The 21206-nt window shown below is 33.3% G+C and overlaps 1 gene segment (V, D, J or C); it reads right to left on the bottom strand.

The window, feature by feature from the left end:
• LOC118826189 overlaps window positions 1-14071 on the bottom strand; it is a 91146-nt gene extending 77075 nt beyond the window's left edge. The window contains 2 exon segments of the C gene segment in view: window positions 12895-12999; window positions 13799-14071. Coding sequence covers window positions 12895-12979 — 85 coding nt within the window.
• Between the last annotated feature and the right edge of the window lie 7135 nt (window positions 14072-21206).

A 21206-nucleotide genomic window follows, 5' to 3' on the forward strand; every position in this document is an offset into this window, starting at 1 on the left:
ACATAATTAAATGTATGCATGTACATATGCATATTAATATATATATATATATATATATATATATATATATATATATACTTCTTTAATATTCTAATATGAATATTGCATGGTACCCTAACATCTTTGTCATTTTCATGCATCATTTTCAAGCCCTACAGTGTGTTCCAGTTGTTAATGTCAATAATCACTTACTTGTAGTTATGGTCAGTTTTGTTCCTTGACCAAAGATGAGCTTATTTGCAGCACCAACATTCACACAGTAGAATACATCAGTTCAATAACTTTGCTCTGATGACTAATCCACTTTAAAACATCGAGAAATTTATATTGTCTTCACTGTTTGATTTAAACTGGGCTAAAGTATTTTAGCACTTTTATGCTGAACTCTAAACATTATCGAAGCTCATAATACATACTAAGTAATTTCAAGAGTATTTAATCTACCAGTATAAAAGAAAAGTATGATGCATGGTCCTACCTGAATTTACTGTAAGTTTTGTGCCTTTTCCAAATATTACTTTATATGTTGCTCCACTCCCAGTCACACAGCGTTATATGGCTTGACAAATATAAACTAGTTGTTTGGCTTCAACCCACTGTATACATTTATGTACAATTACTATATACAATTATACTTATATAATAACAACTTATAACTTGCAAGTGTTTGCTGTCATTCTACAGTATTAAAACATATCCACATAATTTATTACATAGTCGCGTAATATATTTCATTTAAATTTGATTTACATAGCATATTGACCAGTTCAGGTTCAACGCATTTCTGTCCATTTGAATTTCAAGAAATGATAAAAATCCACAGCAAAAAGAGAAGATGAGCTTGCATGCATGCCAGTAACTTAGGTCATAATAAAGTATCTTCTCTACTATTTATGACCACAAAAGAGACATTGATTACTTACACGCTTTGTACAGAATTGCTCTGCTTTCCTCAAAGACTTATGTAATATAATATCAAATTACAGTAAGTTTTTGTAATCGCTGATAATGACCACTTCTAAGGGTTATTATAAACTTCAGTGCAAGATCTAATATTAAAGCCAACCTTTCAGTTTTACTAAAGCTGGACAACAAAAAATATCCCAAACAGCTTGAAGAGTCAATCATGTTGACCATTTACTGCAGACGTACTATTCTACGAATGAAACAATGAAATCTACCAACTAAAGGCTCAAAGTAATGAGATACAAAAGAACAGCACATGATACTCACTGGAATTAATTATCAATTTGATGCCTGATCCAAAGATCAACTTTCCAGTTCCACCACCAACATTCACACATTGTGGAGCTGCATAACATTAACTCTACTCTGAAGCTGATGTCTCTAGCAAATACAAATTTTACTGTATAACTATTATTAAACAACTTTTACTTGACTGAACCAGCAGTTTTGTACGTTTTCCAAGTATTACTTTGTTTCCGTAGCCAGAATACACACACTGTTACACAGCATAGCATTTCCACTACTGTCCTGATGTCCTATTAGTATTTTTTATATTAAGCATATATATGCACCGTTCATCGATAGTTTCCACTTATTACGTTTACAGTACCTTGAACCAAACAGGTACATTTCATAGTATTCAGTACAATAAGTTTTTATAAGATCGTTAAGCTACAAATATGAAGAAGTATGTATATCCTACCTGAATTTACTGTAAGTTTTATGCCTTTTCCAAATATTACTTTATTTGCCCCCCCACTCGCAGCCACACAGTTATAAATGGCTTGACAAATACAAGATAATCTCAAGCTTGTTGACAACCTAGATTTGTAATTATTGTAGTAAATATATGTTTCTAACTTAGCCTAATACGCCTTAATATATCTAGATATGATATTTCTTTTGATTAGTATAAATTTGACTACAAGATATTAGGGGTGGTCGATATGGCAAAAATGTCATGTCACAATACTGGTTTCGACACACTATATTTGGACAAAATACACTAGTAGTGCTGCATTTAAAAACTCCCATCACAATCTCTGGGTACAATGATTTATATTCATACCACTCATTTTACTGCATTATACCCAAACCCAAATAAACCAGACTAATTCTGCTTTGCTCTCTAATGAAACATGGAATTGATCAGTGTTTACACTCACAAAAGCATATTGTTTATCACAATAACAAAATTTATCATAATACTGATAATATACCATCATAATGCCCATCTCTACACTATAAAACAAGAGGGTTCTTCAGCGGTTCTTTAGTAAAGGGAATGGTTCTTTTTAGAACCATAAGTTCTATATATAACTATTTCGTGCTTAAATGGTTCTTTGCATGGTATATCATGGTATAATATCATGACATGATATTAATGTATGACTTATGATGAAGTTTTACTTTTCCGTTTTACCTTGACATACATTACTGAAAAAAAGGAAAGTAGTCAATAAAATGGCAGAAGATATAATGAGCCATAGAAAAACATCTGGCTTTAATGGTATCTATGAAAATGATATCATTCTAACAGAATTCTTGCCATTGTATGAAACACTCTAACACTACCTAACCAAGGAATAAACAGTCTAAATATTGAGATTGATAATGTAAAGAACAATACTTTTAGACGATCATACTCACTGGAGTTAATGTGTAACTTTATGCCTGATCCAAAGATCAACTTTCCATAAGTAGTCTGATCATTCACACACTGTGGAACTCCATAACACTAACTCTGCACTTAAACTGTAATACAATAACCAGCTTTAGCTATTCTACCAAATATCCATATTAAAACTTCACTTGGGAAACAACTTGTACTCTCACATTATAGAATGATTAGCAACAGAGCCCACGATATACTGGCAGATAATTTTGCTTGTTTCAAGCATATTTCTTATTTCCTAAAAAAAGAAAAGTGGTTCATCTATAGTTTCACTTAAACAACCATATTTATGAGTGTAAAACTGAGCCAAGAACCATTTAGGGACCTTTATTTTCCAGTCTCCTAATATTTAATTACTTGAAAAGAAACACTTGCCTGATTCCACTATGAGTCGTGTTCCAGCACCAAAGATAAGCTTGCCTCCACCAGTATTCACACAATCTTACAGTCTATAACAAATACTCTATGCTCATACAGTAATATCATATAGAAACTGTATTTCTTAAAAAACAATGGATCTGTAAAACTAAACAGTTGTGTAACATCATATTTACAATGAATAAATGTATTTGAAGTGTCATTAAGTTTAATAAAGTCAATCGCTTCCATATTTTACAAATTGTCAGACAAGGCTACACTTATTTTACTTATATTATCGAATCAAATTTCATAGTCACTGCATCTGACAGACACAACAGTGTATAATCATTTAAGTGCTATTGAAGAACTATTTAATCAAGACTAAAATCACACTTACTTGTTTCTACTGTAAGTCTTGTACCTCTTCCAAATATGATCTTATTGCCAGCATCATACACACAGTGACTAAAACCCATTCACAAACCTCACTGTGACCTAACAAGAGTTGTTTGACTTGCAAACTGAAAATATGTCAGTATTAAATAAAGTAAAATTGAGTAAAAAGTAATGAAAGTACATTCAATTTACATTAAGGAATGAAAACTGTTTGTTTTGAAACCCAAATAAACGACACTAAAACGATTCAATTTGCTTCATCAACAATTGAAATTTAGGCTGAGGCAACTAAGTCTGTGTAAACTGACTCTAGTCTATTTGATGGCATAGAAATGTGTGGCATAATTTGAATTAAGTTCATAGAAAAGATGAGTGAAAATGGACTTCATTCATGTTTAGATTTAGCAAGAATGAGGACCTACATGTGGATTACAATTAGTAACTTGAATTTTTTGATTCCAGACTTAAAATAAATATGCTAACTAAAACTGGCCAAAATAGCCCAATGTCCAGTTGTAGTCAAATGGAAAATGGAAACTCAGCTTCAAGTTGGCTTTAACATTAGATCTTGCACCGAAGTTTATATTAACAAATTCATCCAAATATGTTTCCAATCAATGAATGCAAGATCTGTATTAGCGAGTAGAAGAAGGAATGCTTTGTTATGCTTCGAGCTTTATGAAATGTTACTGCTGTGCATATAAGCTTTGTTTTGAGGAAAGATAAACAAACATTTTTCCTCATTAAAATGAAAACTAAAGCACTCTAAATTGAATATAAACATAATTAATTAACATAACTATGTGATTATGTAATTTCATTATACTAAACATAGCACAAGAACAGTAAAAACCTGACTTCAAAATGTTAATGCTGCTAATTACTTACTTGAAGTTACAGTAAGTTTCATTCCTTCAGCAAAGATCAGCCTATTTCCAGCATTCACACAGTGAAATATGTCAGTTTGTTAACTTCCCTCTGATAACCTACATCTTAATATACTTCAAATCATCCTTACTGTATCTAATTCAATCTTTACTGTTGAGTTTTAAACTGAGAGAAAGTATTTTATCTCTTAGTGAACAGAACTCCAAACATGAAGAATTTCAAATTTCATGTGATTTTATATATTCAAACATGATCTACCAATATGAAAGTTATTTATGTCCTACCTGAATTTACTGTAAGTTTTATGCCTTTTCCAAATATTACTCTATATCCTCCTGTACCTCCAGTCACACAGTTTTAAATGGCTTGACAAATACATACTGGTTGTTTTCCCTCAATTATATGAAGTAGCGATGTTTACTACATTTCTGAAAATGAGTTACATACATTTTTAACTACTGTCAATTATTACATAGACTGTATGTATATTCATGTTCATACATCATCCTAAACTCTACCGAGGCATAATATTAATATTGATTAATGTAAATTTGAGATATATAGATAAGAGATATAAGACATAGCAGTATGACTTGAGACATAGTTTCTATTTCTTGAACTGTGAAAAACAATTTTTCAATGACTGTATCGCAATTACTATGAAATGAAAAATACATGATACTCACTGGAATTAACTACTAACTTTGTGCCTGATCCAAAGATTAACTTTCCATATCCAGTCCCAGCATTCACACACTTAGCAACTTCATAGCAATAACTGCACAGTGAATAAAATAACTAGCATTATGTATTCTAGGAGCCTGAATATATGAATATTAAGATGTAACTTTAGCATCCTACAATAGTTTTTCAGTATTTACGATGTAACTTTAGCATCATACAGTAGTTTTTCAATATTTATGATTTAACTTTAGGATCATACAGTAGATTTTCAATATTTATGATTTAACTTTAGGATCATACAGTAGATTTTCAGTATTTACGATTTAACTTTAGGATCATACAGTAGATTTTCAATATTTACGATTTAACTTTAGGATCATACAGTAGATTTTCAGTATTTACGATGTAACTTTAGCATCATACAGTAGTTTTTCAATATTTATGATTTAACTTTAGGATCATACAGTAGTTTTTCAGTATTTACGATTTAACTTTAGGATCATACAGTAGTTTTTTAGTATTTACGATGTAACTTTAGCATCCTACAGTAGTTTTACAATTCAAATGACAAAATATGGCAATCACAAGCTGTTCTTTTTTTACATATTTATACATGAGCATTTATATCGTGTTCACATTTAAAGCCAGCAACATGCAAAACTGAATTAGAGAAATTTCTTACTTGACTGAACCAGCAATTTTGTGCCTTTCCCAAATATGATATTCCCTCCATAGCCAGAAGACACACACTGTTATACTTCATAACATTTACACTGTAGCCCCCTGATGCCTGCTGTAATCTCTGTCTTCTATATGTTTTTTGAATATACATTGGTAAGCATTGGCTTTATACATACAAGAAATAAATTATATATAATGCATAATTTAAATAGTATATCAATAAAATTTATAATAGGGTATAGTGTGTTATGATTAATGCCACCTTTATTAGCCGAATAAAACTGTATTTTTAACAAAGTGTGTCAACTTTTGTTCTTTTCAAACCTCTTTGAAAACCGACATTGGACAGTCGTGTGCAAAAGTTTAGGCACCCCGGTCTAATGACATGATTTCATTTTCTAAGTGAAAATACGTTAACACACACTCTACAGTGAGCACATTTTAATGCACAACTACTTCTATTTGCTGAATTCAACAGATAAACTAAGAAACAGACAAAATGCACTAAAATTTGCAGAAAAAATGCTATATTTAGGTTTTTAAGAGAATGACATATTTTGTTTATTTTCACTTAGAAAACACAGTTTTCTAGGGTTGAGTATTCTGTATACATTTGCCTTGTATACAGAATACTGAACTGAATGGGTTAAATGTCTTATATTGTACTATGTAACGAGTCGAATAGAAACACTTGCCTGATTGCACTACTAGACGTATTCCAGCACCAAAGATAAGTCTGTATCCTCCAGTATTCACACATACTTACAGCCTACCACAAAAACTCTGTGCATACCATGTACCTGACGATATCATCTAGCATTCAGAAACTGTATATCTTTAAAATATTAACTAATGCCAACAGTGTCTTGCATTTGAATGCTGTTATTGAGCTACTTGTATAGTATGTCCTGGGCCTTTTGCAGCTGTAATCTTTTTGCTAAAATATATAACAGTTATTAAATCTTACAAAGCTCACTGGCTACTAAAAAAAACTTTAAATACATATCATGCTAGCCCTAACAGGACATTTCAATGGCAATAATTATCTTAACATTCATATTAATCTCACATAATTACTTACTTGATGTTACGATAAGCTGTGTTCCTTGACCAAAGAACAGCTTTCTAGTAATAGCTTCCACTCAGTAGAATGTGCCAGATCAATAACTTTCCTCTTATCAGTATGCACACACTGCTTGACTTAATGTCTTAATTAGCTTTAAAGTGAGCAAAAACAATGCATCACTTGTTGTTTTGCTTTAAATGACTCAAAAATGCAGAAAATCTGGAAATCTGTGCTTAAAAATAAGAGTTAAACAATGGGCATCATCAGATGTTACATATAAGGCAAAATAAATAAGTTGCTAAATGATTTTCATAACTGTGCAAAAAGATGTAGAGTCCAATACTTTGCTTAACTGAATTTAATGAGTTTGTCGAATCGACAATATATGGTTGTATGCAAAAGTTTGTGTGCATAATGTTGAGTTAACACATCCTCTGCAGAGCACAATAAAAGCACAACTGCTGTTTTTTTGCTGGATTTAACATATTGGGGACAAAGTAATACAGAAAAAAAAATGTTGTGCAAAAGTTATTTTTTCCAATATGTCCACTCAGTAAATAAATAGAAATTGTGTGCTAAAATTTGGCATATTTGAGTTTACTCCCTGTACATATTAATTTCATTTTATCTAGAAAATCAACAATATTTCTTATAGACATTAACTTATTTTTTTACTTACAAAATCAGCAATACATGTATTTTAACTGGGGGTTTTCAAACTTTTGCTTACAGCCTTTCATATCTGAGTTTGCGTGAAGGTATTGGTCACTTTTAACTATAAATACACAATTACAGCATGGACTTTACAACTATGAACAATATTCAAAGGCAAGTCACTTACTAGATTCAATGACCAGCTTGGTGCCTTTTCCAAAAATGATTTTGGTAGCACCCTGAGTCACACAAAGGAGCACACCACAACAAATACTCCAGCTAAAGACGATGCTAGTTCAGAATACTCTGAGATCACTGACAAACGTATACTAATTTATTAAAACCTAATTTATGTCAAACCTGATCAGTCTGAGTTGTATTTACAGAAATACCATACACAGGCAAAATCATATCAAAGTAAATAAACATGTTTCCGCTCTCAGTTTTAAACCTTTTTCTCACTGCTAGCCCATAAGGGAAAATGCAAGTTTGTAATAAAGTCATAATTTTGAATTTGAAAGATTATTTGTAAAGCTGACCTCAAAAATTACACCTCTGAAATGCCCCATTTCCAAATAAACAGTGTCATCGTGAACCTAAACACTAGACTGCATAGCACATTAACATTCTTTTTAGTCTAGGCTTAAGCTTAAACTGGTGCTGAAAGTTTTGTATATATTACAAAAAAGTTAAAGCTTGTTTTTAGAACTTTTAGCTTTGGCTTAACAGTTGGTTCTTGTATTACCAAGCAGTTCAGTAACAGTTCAGCACATTGCATATTAAATTTTAGGATAGATTAATAGATCTTATTACTCTGAAATACCTTTCACGAGTCCTCTTAACTGCTCCAGCAAACTATTACAAATGCTTTATTAGTGAATATTTACTGTTTCACTATTCATACTTTGGACTACATATTCTATTAGTGGTGTTTAAAACTTATGTTTCCACAGCCAGTTTCGTGCCTGTTAACATATCTAATAAGGACATGTTGAAAAAGACACACAGTACTGCGCCACTTGTAGCCAACCAATTGCGTAAAATCTATCTTCACAAAAGGTATATTTTTGACACTAAAACCACTACATAACGTTAGAATAAATGAAGTAAGTAAAGCATAACTTTTTTTCTTTTTAAAGTTATTGATATCTTGGTTAGAAACATATTGTAAGCTAAAGTCGGTATTGTATGATAACTATAAATCTCTGAATACTGGACTTACTTGAGGAGAGGCCTGGAAATGGTTAAGCTAACACATTGATGCGCATCAAATCACAATGTGTTGTTTATTCAGGTTTTTGTATTAACTGTAATGTTAACATTTTCTTAAACAAATAAATGCTGACTGTCCAGAAAAATAGCTTTTCAACATATAACTGATTGCCTTTTGTACAGCACTGTATGTTAACTAAAGGAACAATCACTGAACTATCCTCATTCATTCCCATAATTATTGATCGGATTCGACTTTGATTAAACGCTACCAAAGGTTTTCTGCTTATATGTGCACTAATGTGTTACAAAACATAAGACTTTTTAGAAATGAACTCACGTTTTTCAATGAAAAGCTTGATTCCGTGACCAAACACCAGTTTGCCATTACTGCCAAGAGTCACACATCATGACAAACCCATACGTGAACCATACATACATGAGTTCTAGATCTGCTTATGGAATCGACTCAGTGTTTTCTAAGTAAACACTTATACAGGCTACTTATTACAGCTAAGATCAGGTTCATTATGTACTGTATAAAAAGGTTTAAAACACAGTGTAACGGTGCACCTCTTTCCCTGAATTGGCTTGTATCATATTACAAAGATGAAACTTACTAGATTCCACTGTCAGCCTGGTACCACTGCCAAATATGATCTTGGTGGCCCCAGCAGTATTCACACTGAGGTACACTCCTCATCAAATACTACTCACCAGAAAGACAATCAACAGATTATCAAATATACCTGAATAATGATAAAAAAAACTGAGTGCTTCCAGTTATTGATTCATATCGCATATTTTGGATTCTGGAAATGCTCTCTGACTTTTGATAGCAAAATAATAAGTAAAAGACTTTGTCCACCAAATATCAGAGTTTGTATTTCACTCAGCTATTTTTAATTAAATAAATTAAGTTGCTGGATTCTGTGATCACATCAGCTCTTTTTATTTTATCATTATTTTTCCGCATTTATTTACATATTTATTGATAGTTTTGGTGTATTTTAACTGTTTTAATTTCCATTTATTGATTCACTTTTATTTTTTATGTTTTCTCTCAGTATTCATAGCAAAAAAATAATAATTTTTTATTTATTTGTTATTTTATTTTAAGTTGTTAAGCTATTTTGACTTTATTGTGTCAGAACCTAGCAACCCTTACTTATATTCACAACTTTTATACATATTCGTAGATTAACTTTCCGTAGATTCAATTTTTAGTTAAGTTAAACTGATCTAAGATCAAATCAAGCATCTAGTATGTTGCTCGTCAATGTTGTTTTAGCAGTTTAAGAAATGTATTTATAACTATTTCCATTAAATGTCTGAAAAAATAGTTGACTACAGACCAAATAATGTTAATGCTACACTTTAGAAATTACAAAATGTCGGCCAGTCATCTCACATTCCCCATTTCTTTATGAAGTATTCCCATGATATAAGTCAACATAAATGAAGACGAACATTAAAATAATGTTACCTTTTTCAATGAACAGCTGAATGCCTTTGCCAAAAATGATTCTGTCTCCAGCAGTATTCACACTTCCCTTAACCTCACTACATTAACCTATTGTAAGGTCTTTGCAAAACTTTAGCATTTTTAAACTTGTTTAAAGTCTTCATGTAAATTATTCTTTTATAATATATATCGCTAAAGTCAGAAGAAAACCTCGTATCTCCAAAATGGTAACTTTACAGGAGAAGAAAAAAACCTACTTTACTTTTAATGTAAGTCAATGGAACCAGACTTTTTTCCAAGTCAGTTTTGGTCATTTCTTTTAGTCCAATCATCATTAAAATTTATACATACTGTAAAGGACAACAGGCATTTTCAAATAAAAAACTGAAAAACGACAAAAATGGAGATACAAGGTTTTCCTTCCTATATATATATATATATATATTATATATATATATATATATATATATATTCTACACTACTGTGCAGAACCCATGAACATGGTTTATAACTGTTTATCTTGGCAGTATAGTTGCCAGTAAAGACAATATAACATTAAAATAAAATCAAATACACATAAATACCATAACAAGTAAGAAACATAAGAACATAAGTTTGGTTCTTTTTGCTACGCTCCAGCCACTGCATGGATTTCTTGATGTAATTTATTTTATTTTACTTTGGTATTGGATGACAGCTATAAATACTGGGCTTCCTCACAATGCATTGTTGTTTTATTTATTTGCATTTATTGTAATATTAGTATTTTCTGAACAAATAAATGCTCACTGCCCAAGCTTTACACATCAGTTTATCATATGCTTAGTACTTTTGCACAGTACAATACAGACAAATTTGAGGGGTTACTATTGAGGGCTGTTGTTATTATAACATCACATTGTTTAGTCTGCAGTGTTACTAGTGATAAATCAGAATATGATTACATGAAGTTCTGTAAGGAAAATGTAAAAAATAAAACTTACGGTTCTCCACTGTGAGCTTAATACCGCTCCCGAAGATAAGTCTGTTGTTTCCACCAGTATTCACACAGCAGTTTAGCCCAGACTAAAAACTCACTCACTGTTACCCAACAATGTTAGCATGTACGTTCAACAATAATGTGTATTATTTAACCTGGAGATACTGTAATATTTATAATGGAAGGTAATATTTCAATGGTGTTGAAAGAGTCTAGAAATGAATGGTGAATGTTGAGCTTCGCTACTTAAACTATTTCCAAGTGTAAAATCTCTTTGATAATATATAGATTTGTTCATGTAAAACAATCACGCCATTTATGTGCTTACATTCTTAAACAAGACCAGTTCAATAACCCTTTGTCACTAGCAGTATCTACACTTAAATACGTTAATATAGACATAAGTTGACTGTAGGTCAATGCTACTCTTTTCAAACCAAAACCAGCTGCTGGTTTACAGCAGATCTGTTATGATTGGTGAATGATTGATCCTATATAGTTATCCTATATAGTTATGCTTATGGCACATCTATGCCTGAAAAGGTTAAAGAACTTACATTGGGGTTCAATCCCCTGCCTGGGCAAGCACCCTATACTATACCAAAAAGAATCCGTGGGCAAGACTCCTAACCCTACCTTCGCCTACCTGTGTAAAATGATCAACTTGTAAGTCGAATGCCATAATTGTAAAATGTAAAGTGTAAACTTACGTGATTCCACAGTTAATTTAGTTCCACTTCCAAAAATGATCTTGTCGTTTCCTCTAGTCACACCAAAGTACAGACCATAACAAAAATCCCTCGCCACTCAGAACCACTAACTCATCTATAGGCGGTGTATAGTAAGAATCAGGTATAAGAAAAATTCATTACTACTTTTTTTTATGTACAACTAAAATTCAGTTTAGTTTTAGTAGAAATAAGAATATTTTCCTCAGTATATTGCAAACATATGTCAATCAAATAACTATGAAACTGAATGGTTGTCTACTGATTGTCAACTGACAGCATTTGACAGGCTCAATGTTCTGTTGAGATATCACATTGTATTCACCTTAAATGTAAGTAGATACAATCAGTAATAAATGTGTAAGACATAAATGCTGAACTCACTGTTTTCAACGAAAAGCTTGGTTGCATGACCAAAGATGAATTTATTGTTAGTGCCAGATGTCACACAGTCTGATACACCAGTACATTAACCAAGTACAATGACTCATTTAAAAATGAATGCCCTTTAATGCTCAGCTATCCAAAAAAATACCTTTATGAATAGGGGAATATAGCATATAAGTTGAAATGTCACATACAATCGTATGCAGATTGCATGTATTTTGACTTGAGCCATTAAGTTTCAGTTCAGGGCGAGCAGTTATTGAGATTTGGCACTGTAAACCTCTAAAGAGATATTTTAAAAGACATAAGCCACTAAATGCTAAATATCGCTGCTTTCGGGAAAACACAATTTTTCAGTTTTTGACATAATTTGAAAAAGCCTCTTGGCCTTTTCATTGTGTGTAAATTTTATGATGAATGGACCAAAAGAAATGGCCCAAAATGACTTATAAAAAAATCTGGTTCAATTGACTTGCATTAAAAGTAAAGTCCTTCTCCTGTGAAGTTACCATTTTGGAGATACCAGGTTTTGTTCCGACAGTAGTGATATATCCACGCATCCCCATGGACAGATCACTGACTGACTGAGGGTTTTATAAACATTTTACATTTACATTTTACATGATTGTACAGAAACAGTCAGAAGACTCCAACTTTGAGTTTGAATCAAATAGAAAAGCCAATTTTGATCAAAATGTAGAGTACACATTGTACCCCCATTGGAAAAACAAGTGAAGAATTAAATTTACTCACTGGATTGAACGATCAGCTTTGTTCCAGCTCCGAATATGAGCTTGTAGTTGGATCCAGACGACCACAGTAACAAACGCCAGTACATAAACCCTCTCCTGCATCTCCCTGCAGGATGAACATGAAAAATTCGGTTTTCAAGAAAAAAAAACACAGTATGGACTTAAAACTCTACCCTCTTAAAAAGATGGTTCTTTTAGGGTTCTTTAGTAAAGGGAATGGTCCTATTTAGAACCATGAGTTCTACATAGAACCATTTCATGCATTAAAACATTATTGGCATGGCGATTTTCAGATTGATGGAGAATGTTTTGTATAGGGTTCTGTTTAGAACCTGTTTGAAAATGGTTCTATGTAGCACCAAAAAGGGTTCTTTAATTGTTATGACATTGTAGGAATAGCAGAACCCTTTATGGTGCTATTTAGAACCATTTTCAAAAAGGTTCTAGAACCATATGCAACATATTCTCCACAAAGAACCATTTAAGAATGAGAACTCATCTAAATAGAACCATTCCCTTTATTAAAGAACCCTTAAGGAACCATCAGTTTTAAGAATGTAGGAGCAGTTTTGTTTCCTTTGTTTGTTTAGTTTTTAGGGGTTTTTTTTTACCATTTTTTTACCATTTAAGCAATCACAAGTCATACAGGGCCAAAGATATTATCAATTGTAATGTATCATATTTAAGCAAGAGCATGTACAATACATTATATACATATATAACAACATACAGACCACAATACTTACATGAAACACTGGAATTGGGCGTTCATAGACAGGTAGGTTCACTTAAATATCCACATAAAAAGCAATCTTGACGTTCATGTTCAAAAACAATGCAAGTTATTTGGAAAATGTTTTAAGTGCACAACAACATACCCAATATTAAAATAAAGGTGGACTTACATTGCCATGGTTGTGCCTCAGTTTCTATGGTCCCACTGGTCACTAAGTGTCCTGTGGGATTCAGGTAATATCCTGCATGGTCCTTAAACAGCAGTTAGATTCGTCAATAAATTCATTTCCCATCTGCCATTTTCCACAAAAACACAGTTTCTCACCAGCTCTAAAACCAGCTAAAAGAAGGGCAAGCTTTCAAGTGAGAGGTGCTGAGAAGCAGTCTGCTTAAAGTAGACCCTGCTGCCCCACTGCCCCACTTTCTACTTACAAACAAGCCCCTTATCCACCATCCACCTGCACACATGGTAGGAAAGTCTCTTTTGTTTGACGTGTATATGAATATTTATGCTGTTGCTTGCTATGTTTGCTTTTGTCTTACTTGGTAAATCTATTTCTAATGCTTGTCCTGAAAAATGTGATTTGGTAAATCATGTAGGTTTTTTTCTAAAACAGTAATTATAGGCCTACATAAGTCAAATTCCATTTTTTTACGCACATCACTCCTCAAACAAGTCAATTAGGGGTCAACAAGGAGCCACTTAGGGAAAACATTAGTGAACAAAATGAACACAGCCAGCAGGGGGAGCTAACTGAGCTGTGCTGATCATACTCTCAGCTGTCTCCTGTCTACAAGAGAGGGTGTTATATAGATCTAACTGCTTCACAATCATTTCTCAGAAATCTCACTCATTCTAGACTATAGAATGGGCCTCACATTGTAGAATTCAAGACTGCTTTCAAAATTTTAAAGGCAAATTCTTTTTACAAATACAAAATCAAAAACGAACAGTATTCATACAGTATTTTTGAAAATCTATCCAAGGTGGAGATAAACATGCAGGCTGTCATGAGGCAAAGTAGTCCCCAAAGAAACTTCTATTTTTCTATTATTATTAATAGGTTCACTGGTGGTTTTGAACATTCAATAAAATGGCTATATTTGAGTTGTAGACATGGTGACCACTGGTTCCTATCACCTCCACTGTAAAGAAATCTGAGTCTGTAAGTTTCTCTACAATGAACCTCTTCACATTAAGCCACTCTGAATTAATTTGTTTACATTTCAGCAAATCAATTATGCAGAAATAAAAAAAAAAACACTTTACATTTTTAAACTTTTAAACACTTTAATAACACTTAAAAAAACACTTTAAACACTTAAAACACTTTAATATATTAAGGTTAAAGGCAGATGAAGTATGATCTTTAGAGTGCAGTAAAAGTTAAAGCTCACAGTAAAATAAAAGTTAAAATCATGGGCTTGAGGCTGAGGAAAAAATGTCAAAAATGTTGGCATCCTTAGTGAAGGTGAGCAAACTAAAGAAGCTATGTGATCATACACTTCCGTCCTGGAGCCACCAGGGGGCGTTAAACAAAGCAGGATGAAGTAAACATGACAGCGTGAGCCCAAAGTCAAGCCGTGTCCAATAGAAGGAGAGATAAAGGAGATTCCTATTCAACAGTACTCAGCTTTTGGCTTAAGTTAACCAATTACAAAACAGCTGCCACTAAGGGTTCTTTGAGCCATTTTCGTTCCTTAAACCATGTTTGCAATTGAGATTTATGAGTCTAGGGAACCATTTAGGAGGTCTCAAAATGTAAAGGTTCTGTACCAAGTTATAGGGTTCTAGAAACTTTACATTATATAGAGGTTCTTAAAACCTTTACCTCCACTATAAGGTTTATTGCCATAAATGATTCTTCTATGACACCAATGCCCATTCCTAGTCCTGGAGATCTATGACCCTGCAGAGTTTAGCTCTAACTCTAGTTGAACACACCAGATCCTGGTAACAAAGGCCTTCAGAGGCATCTAATAATTAGAGCTGGGTGTGCTGGATCAGAACTCTAGAGGATGGTAGATCTCCAGGACCAGGATTTCTGGCCTTCCTTATTTTTAAGGGTCTAACTGAGAAATCATGCTTATGAAAAATCCCTCAGAAATCGAAAACTACAATTAGATGCCACCTCCATACCAAGAAACTATTTGGAAGGCTTGCCAGAAGAAAGCTGTCATCAAACCACAGACCTCAGACTTGCTTTGAAATGAAAAGTTCCAACATTCCTGGAACCTTGACTGGAATCAAAAAAGGTCTATGGGAGACACAAAGCTTTTTTTAGCAACAAACCTAAGTGGGTTTGGCATAAAAAAACCCACGCTGTGGAGTATGAATCAAGCCTGTGTATGGGCTCCTTGATCAAAAGCCCACTGAAAAGCTATGGGGTGAAATGAAGAATCGGGTGTACCAGCGAAGAGCTTTAGATAAAGGTCTCTGAAGGACCTGGAGAGGTTTTTGGATGGAACAATGGTCTCAGATGCTTTTATACATGTGTCAAACACAAGGCCTGTGGGCCAGATCAGGCCTGTGGCACAATCCTATCTGGCCTGCAGAAGTATTTTAAATGTGTGTGCTGCACTACAGGCCCCAGCATTAACTGCAATGTAATGTGTGCTCTGATTCTCTTACCCCAACAACAGTCTATAGGACAGCGATTACACCTCAATTCTACACAATTCTACACAATTCCACACCAGTCATTTCACCAAAATGCATTTCAGCTGCAGTTCAGCCAATATAAACACTTAATGTCAGCTCAGCCTCTCAGAGTCTTAATGAACTTGTAGCAAAGAAAGGATACCAGGTGTTGAGTTCAAGCAAATAGGTAGGTTTAAAAGACTGAGCTCCTGGAGGCATTTAAATTCTGAATATTTCAAGTGTCCATTGTATTATAATTTAAGGTCTACTACACGTGCTTATATTTTACTGCTGAAGTTTTTCCATATTTTGAATAAACAGTGGCCAGTTCGGGTTAGAGCACAACATTTATTAAAGATGGAATAAAACGCTTTTTTTCTCTTGCTCACACATTTGATGAGTTTTTTAATAAAATGGCCCTTTTACTGGAAAAGTCTGACACTGCTGCTTTATACAGTCATATGCAACAATCTGAACATGACCAGTTTGTTGATTTTCTAACTGAAAAAAAGTTCAGATTATGTGTTAACTTATTTTCACTTAGAACATCAATAAAACATGTAAATTGAACAGGGGTGCCCAAATTTTGCATACAACTATATGTGTTCTCTCTCCTCATCTAGCATTATAAGAGAAGACTCACGCTGGTAATTGAAAATACTTCAAAATATAGTGAACATATCTAAGATTTCTCTTTTTATAAGATTATTCAACTTATTTTTAACTGTTTTTACTGAAGTGAATGTATCTAGTTAAATTGTCTGATTCTACTGGCAGATAATTTTACCTAGTTCAAGAAATAATGCTTAAAAACAAGCAAACTTATTTGCCAATGGAATAAAACAATTGTACTAGATAAATAAGACTTAAAACAAGTAAAACTAAGAATATAAATAAGTTAAATAATCTTATAAAGTTCTTTTATCAACCTCATAATAAGAAAGATTACATATATTGACTAGAGTTAAAATGATTTCATTCGCCATATCATTTTTCGCATATTTTGGTAAAGAGAGGGTTCACAAGGTACCACATGCAGGGTTGCCAGTAACTGTAACACATTTTTGCACCTAAATGGATTTTTTTTTGTCTTTGTAAATACTTTTACAGTTATGTGCAAAAGTTTAGGTGGTCAAATTACTTTTTTGTTCACTTTCTATGTGAAAACAAGCTCAAAAAACACACTTCAGTGCATAATTACTGTGTATTTGATGAATTCAACATAAAATACAGGGTGTCCCAAAAAATGGACATCATTTGGTAGTCTAATAACATAGCCAATTCTCCCTCAAATGATCTCAAAATGTGTAAAAAAGTTTAATTTTTAATGTTTTTTTTTTCAGGTTGAAGAATGGCGTTCACTAGAAATGAAAAGGCATTTTGTGTGTTAGAATATGCTCGAACACAAAAGTGTGCAGCATGCATTTTTGAGAAAATTCAATAAAAATGCACCAACTGGAACTGCGCTGGAGACTGTTATGCAAGACATGCTACGGCGTGTTTGGCAGGAGCTGGACTACCGACTTGACGTTGAACATTTGTGAAGCTGTGAAATCAGTTATAAAATCTACATCCCTCTGAATTTCTTGTTCGCATTTTGATAAATAAATCTTGTATTGTTCAACATGAAGTCTATTTAATTTCGTTTGCCCAGGACATGTAGTTACTCAGATATTCACATCACTAATGATGTCAATTTTTTGGGGGCACCCTGTATATTAAAACAAAACAAAAAAGTTATGGCACATTTTATATTTTTGTAACCTGTTAAATTCAGAAACTGTGCCTTTAATTATGCCATATTTAGCTTCTCAGAAGAGAATGCATTACTTAATTTCACTCAGAAAACCAACAAAACATAATAGCCGGGGGCGCTCAAATGTTTGCATATGGCTGTATATCACTAGAAGGTCTGTCTTTTACATTCAGTGTCAAGTTAATAGATGACCTGGGCCCAGTTTCCCAAAAGCATGTTAGTGTTAAGACCATCTTAACGGGTAGAGAGAGTGTTCGGTGTGATGCTCGCTCTACCATTTAAGAATCATCTTCGTGCTGTGATGCTTTTGGGAACCCCAGCCCTGAACATTTTCCACAAATTTGCATGTTACACAAAAGTGTAATTCTGAAGGGCAATGTCTGCATCAGCTTGTTGTTTGTTTCTCAGCTGTAGACTGCACGCTCGCTTCTTGGAAACCAAGATCTTTATCTGTGGTTCTCGCTGTGCCTCATGCAGCCATGTGCTGTTAAACCTGTGGTTTAGACACCCACTCACAAAACTGCACTCTTTCTGCAAGCTGAATTTTATTTGTTGCAGTCATTTTTAACATTGAACACTATATGCACACTGGATTTCAGGTAAAAAGTAGAAAATATGACTTAAAAGAGATAAACTTAAGAAAATGACAGTGAGCTTCATTATGTACAAAAGTACAGTACCATTCAAAAGTTTGGAATCACTGTTCTTATTATTGTAAAACCTATTTTGTTGCAGGTACATGTATAAAACAATGCCTTTGTACTTTACACTTCTACCAATATGTCAAACTGTGCATGATTAAAACATTAAGAGTCATTCAGAGTGGTTTGGTGTGAAATGCTCCATTCTAGAGAAACTTAGTGAATCTGAATGGTTTATAGTGGTGGTAATAGGAACCAGACGTCTGAAAAGTTTAATGCCTCTAAAAGCTCCATTACAGAAAGTTATTATATAAAATTGTTATAAATACACTGCCTGATGACTGACATACTGTTCTACCATAGGTGGAAGATGAGGCTTTGGTTTAACCCCTTTAAATCCCAGGCTCATTACATACTAAAGGCTTATTATTCAGTAACTGCAGTTGGTTGAGCTATTCTTAGGTTATCAAAGTGTTTAATAAAACTGGCCATTAAAGGGTCAAAACATAATTTTAATCCATTCATAGCAGTGAGGTACACGGTTTTGTAAGGCAAAATACTACCCAAACTTTTTTATCACTATTTTACTTTATTTACTATCAACATTACATATAAAAACCCCAGAGATATGTGTAGGTTCACTGGTTGTTTCAGGTGGTCAGTAAAATGGCTATATTTGCGTTGTAGACATTCCAACCCTTGGTTCCCATCACCACCACTGTAAAGAGATCACTGATCCAAGAAAGTAACTCAGAATGGAGCATTTCACATTGAGCTATTCTGAATGGCTTTGTTTATATCTGATTGAATTATGTAGAAATTTTGGAAAATAGGTGGAATTCCCCTTTAATAGGTCTGAACTAATTAGTACGAGGTGGTAAAAATGAAGAAAACGTCCAGTTTGTCCAGAATGATGAACCAAGCTGCAGATCACTTCATAATGAATAAGGAAGCTGCACAATAAAATAAAAGGCAGCATTTGTTTATTATTATTTTATTTACTCTATTTCTTATTATTTTATATTTATTTTATTTCTTTTGTACTGTATGTAAATGAGCTTAATTATGATTGGTTGCCCTGTATTGCCTTATTCAAAATGCAATCTAGACAGAAACACTCCTTACAGCTTCAGCATGAGTGGGCGGGGCCAAACTGCTGTAGGCTAACATAGCCGGATATCTAAATGTGTTTGTTTTACGACACATCTATGACCATAGATGGACTGGAGAGCGGACTGTATGTCTTAAAACTTGAAACATCTATCATTTCAAAATGTAGTTTATTTATTATCATTGAATAACTTCTTTTTGTTCTCAAAAACAACCTGAAATATGAAATAAAATATCTTAAAATACCTTCTGGTGTCTAGTTTATAGTATTACAAAGTAATATTCTTCATTGTAGTAGGTATTATTGTGTAAAACAACAGCAATGGTAATGGGGAGGGTCTCTTATACATGCAGGGGCCCAGTCTCATACCTCGGCTTATCCACAGTGATGCAAAGTACTGCTCCCCCACCAAACTATGTATTTACTAGATAAATGGTTTTCAAATAACATTATGTTCGCTATTTTTGGCTCATGGTAACAGGTAGGGCAGCACCCCTAATGGACGATATGCCCCCCCCCAGCAATTATGACTATGAACCATAATATGACTATAATATGACAAATGATTCCAAACTTTTGAATGGTACTGTAGGCATATATCAACTAGCCATTATTCATATATGTACTTTTCACAAAGCCTTAAAATGTATCAATACTACAGTCTGAAAGCGTATCGAGATGTATGAACACTACTAAAATAAACGTTGCAAATCATGTCAAACTAAGCATATCATCACTGTTGGACAGCAACCTCACATCGCCAAAAGAGTAACTTATCAGGAGATGGAAAAAAGCTTGGTAACACTTCATTTGGATGGTCCACTGTAGATGCTCAGTAAATATTTACTAAATGCAACTGAACTTGAAGTTGTGTGTGACAGATTCTATTAAATCTAACCCTAATCCTAAACTGAACCCTAACCGTAACCTCAAGGCAAAACCTACACCTATTTGTTAATAGCATAAGTATCTGTAGATCATCTATAGGGGACCATCCAAATAAAAAGTGACCAAAACTCTCTTAACTTTCAGTCTAAGTTCATGTAAAAAGATTTAATTCCAAGCTATATTAGCATAATATTCTGTCAATCATTATAAAACGTTTAAACAGTATAAAGAGAAGCTGGCATTTTCAAATTAAGACAAAAAATGAAGAAGGACTTTTTGTTCCAATGATGACGATATGCAAAATAATTGCAGAAAAAAAACTGAAAAGAAAGAATTTGCATATCGCTGTTGTTGGAAGAAAACCTCGTATCTCCAAAGTGATAATTTTACAGGAGAAGGAAAAAACCTCCTTTACTTTTAATGTAAGTCAATGGAACCAGAGATTTTTCCAAGTCATTTTGGGCTGTTTTTTTTGCTCCATTCATCATGAAATTTACATACAATGTAAAGGCCAACAGGCTTTTTCAAATTATGTCAAAAA

This window comes from Colossoma macropomum, unplaced genomic scaffold (genome assembly GCF_904425465.1).
Source record: "Colossoma macropomum unplaced genomic scaffold, Colossoma_macropomum, whole genome shotgun sequence".
NCBI classification, from domain to species: Eukaryota; Metazoa; Chordata; class Actinopteri; order Characiformes; family Serrasalmidae; genus Colossoma; species Colossoma macropomum.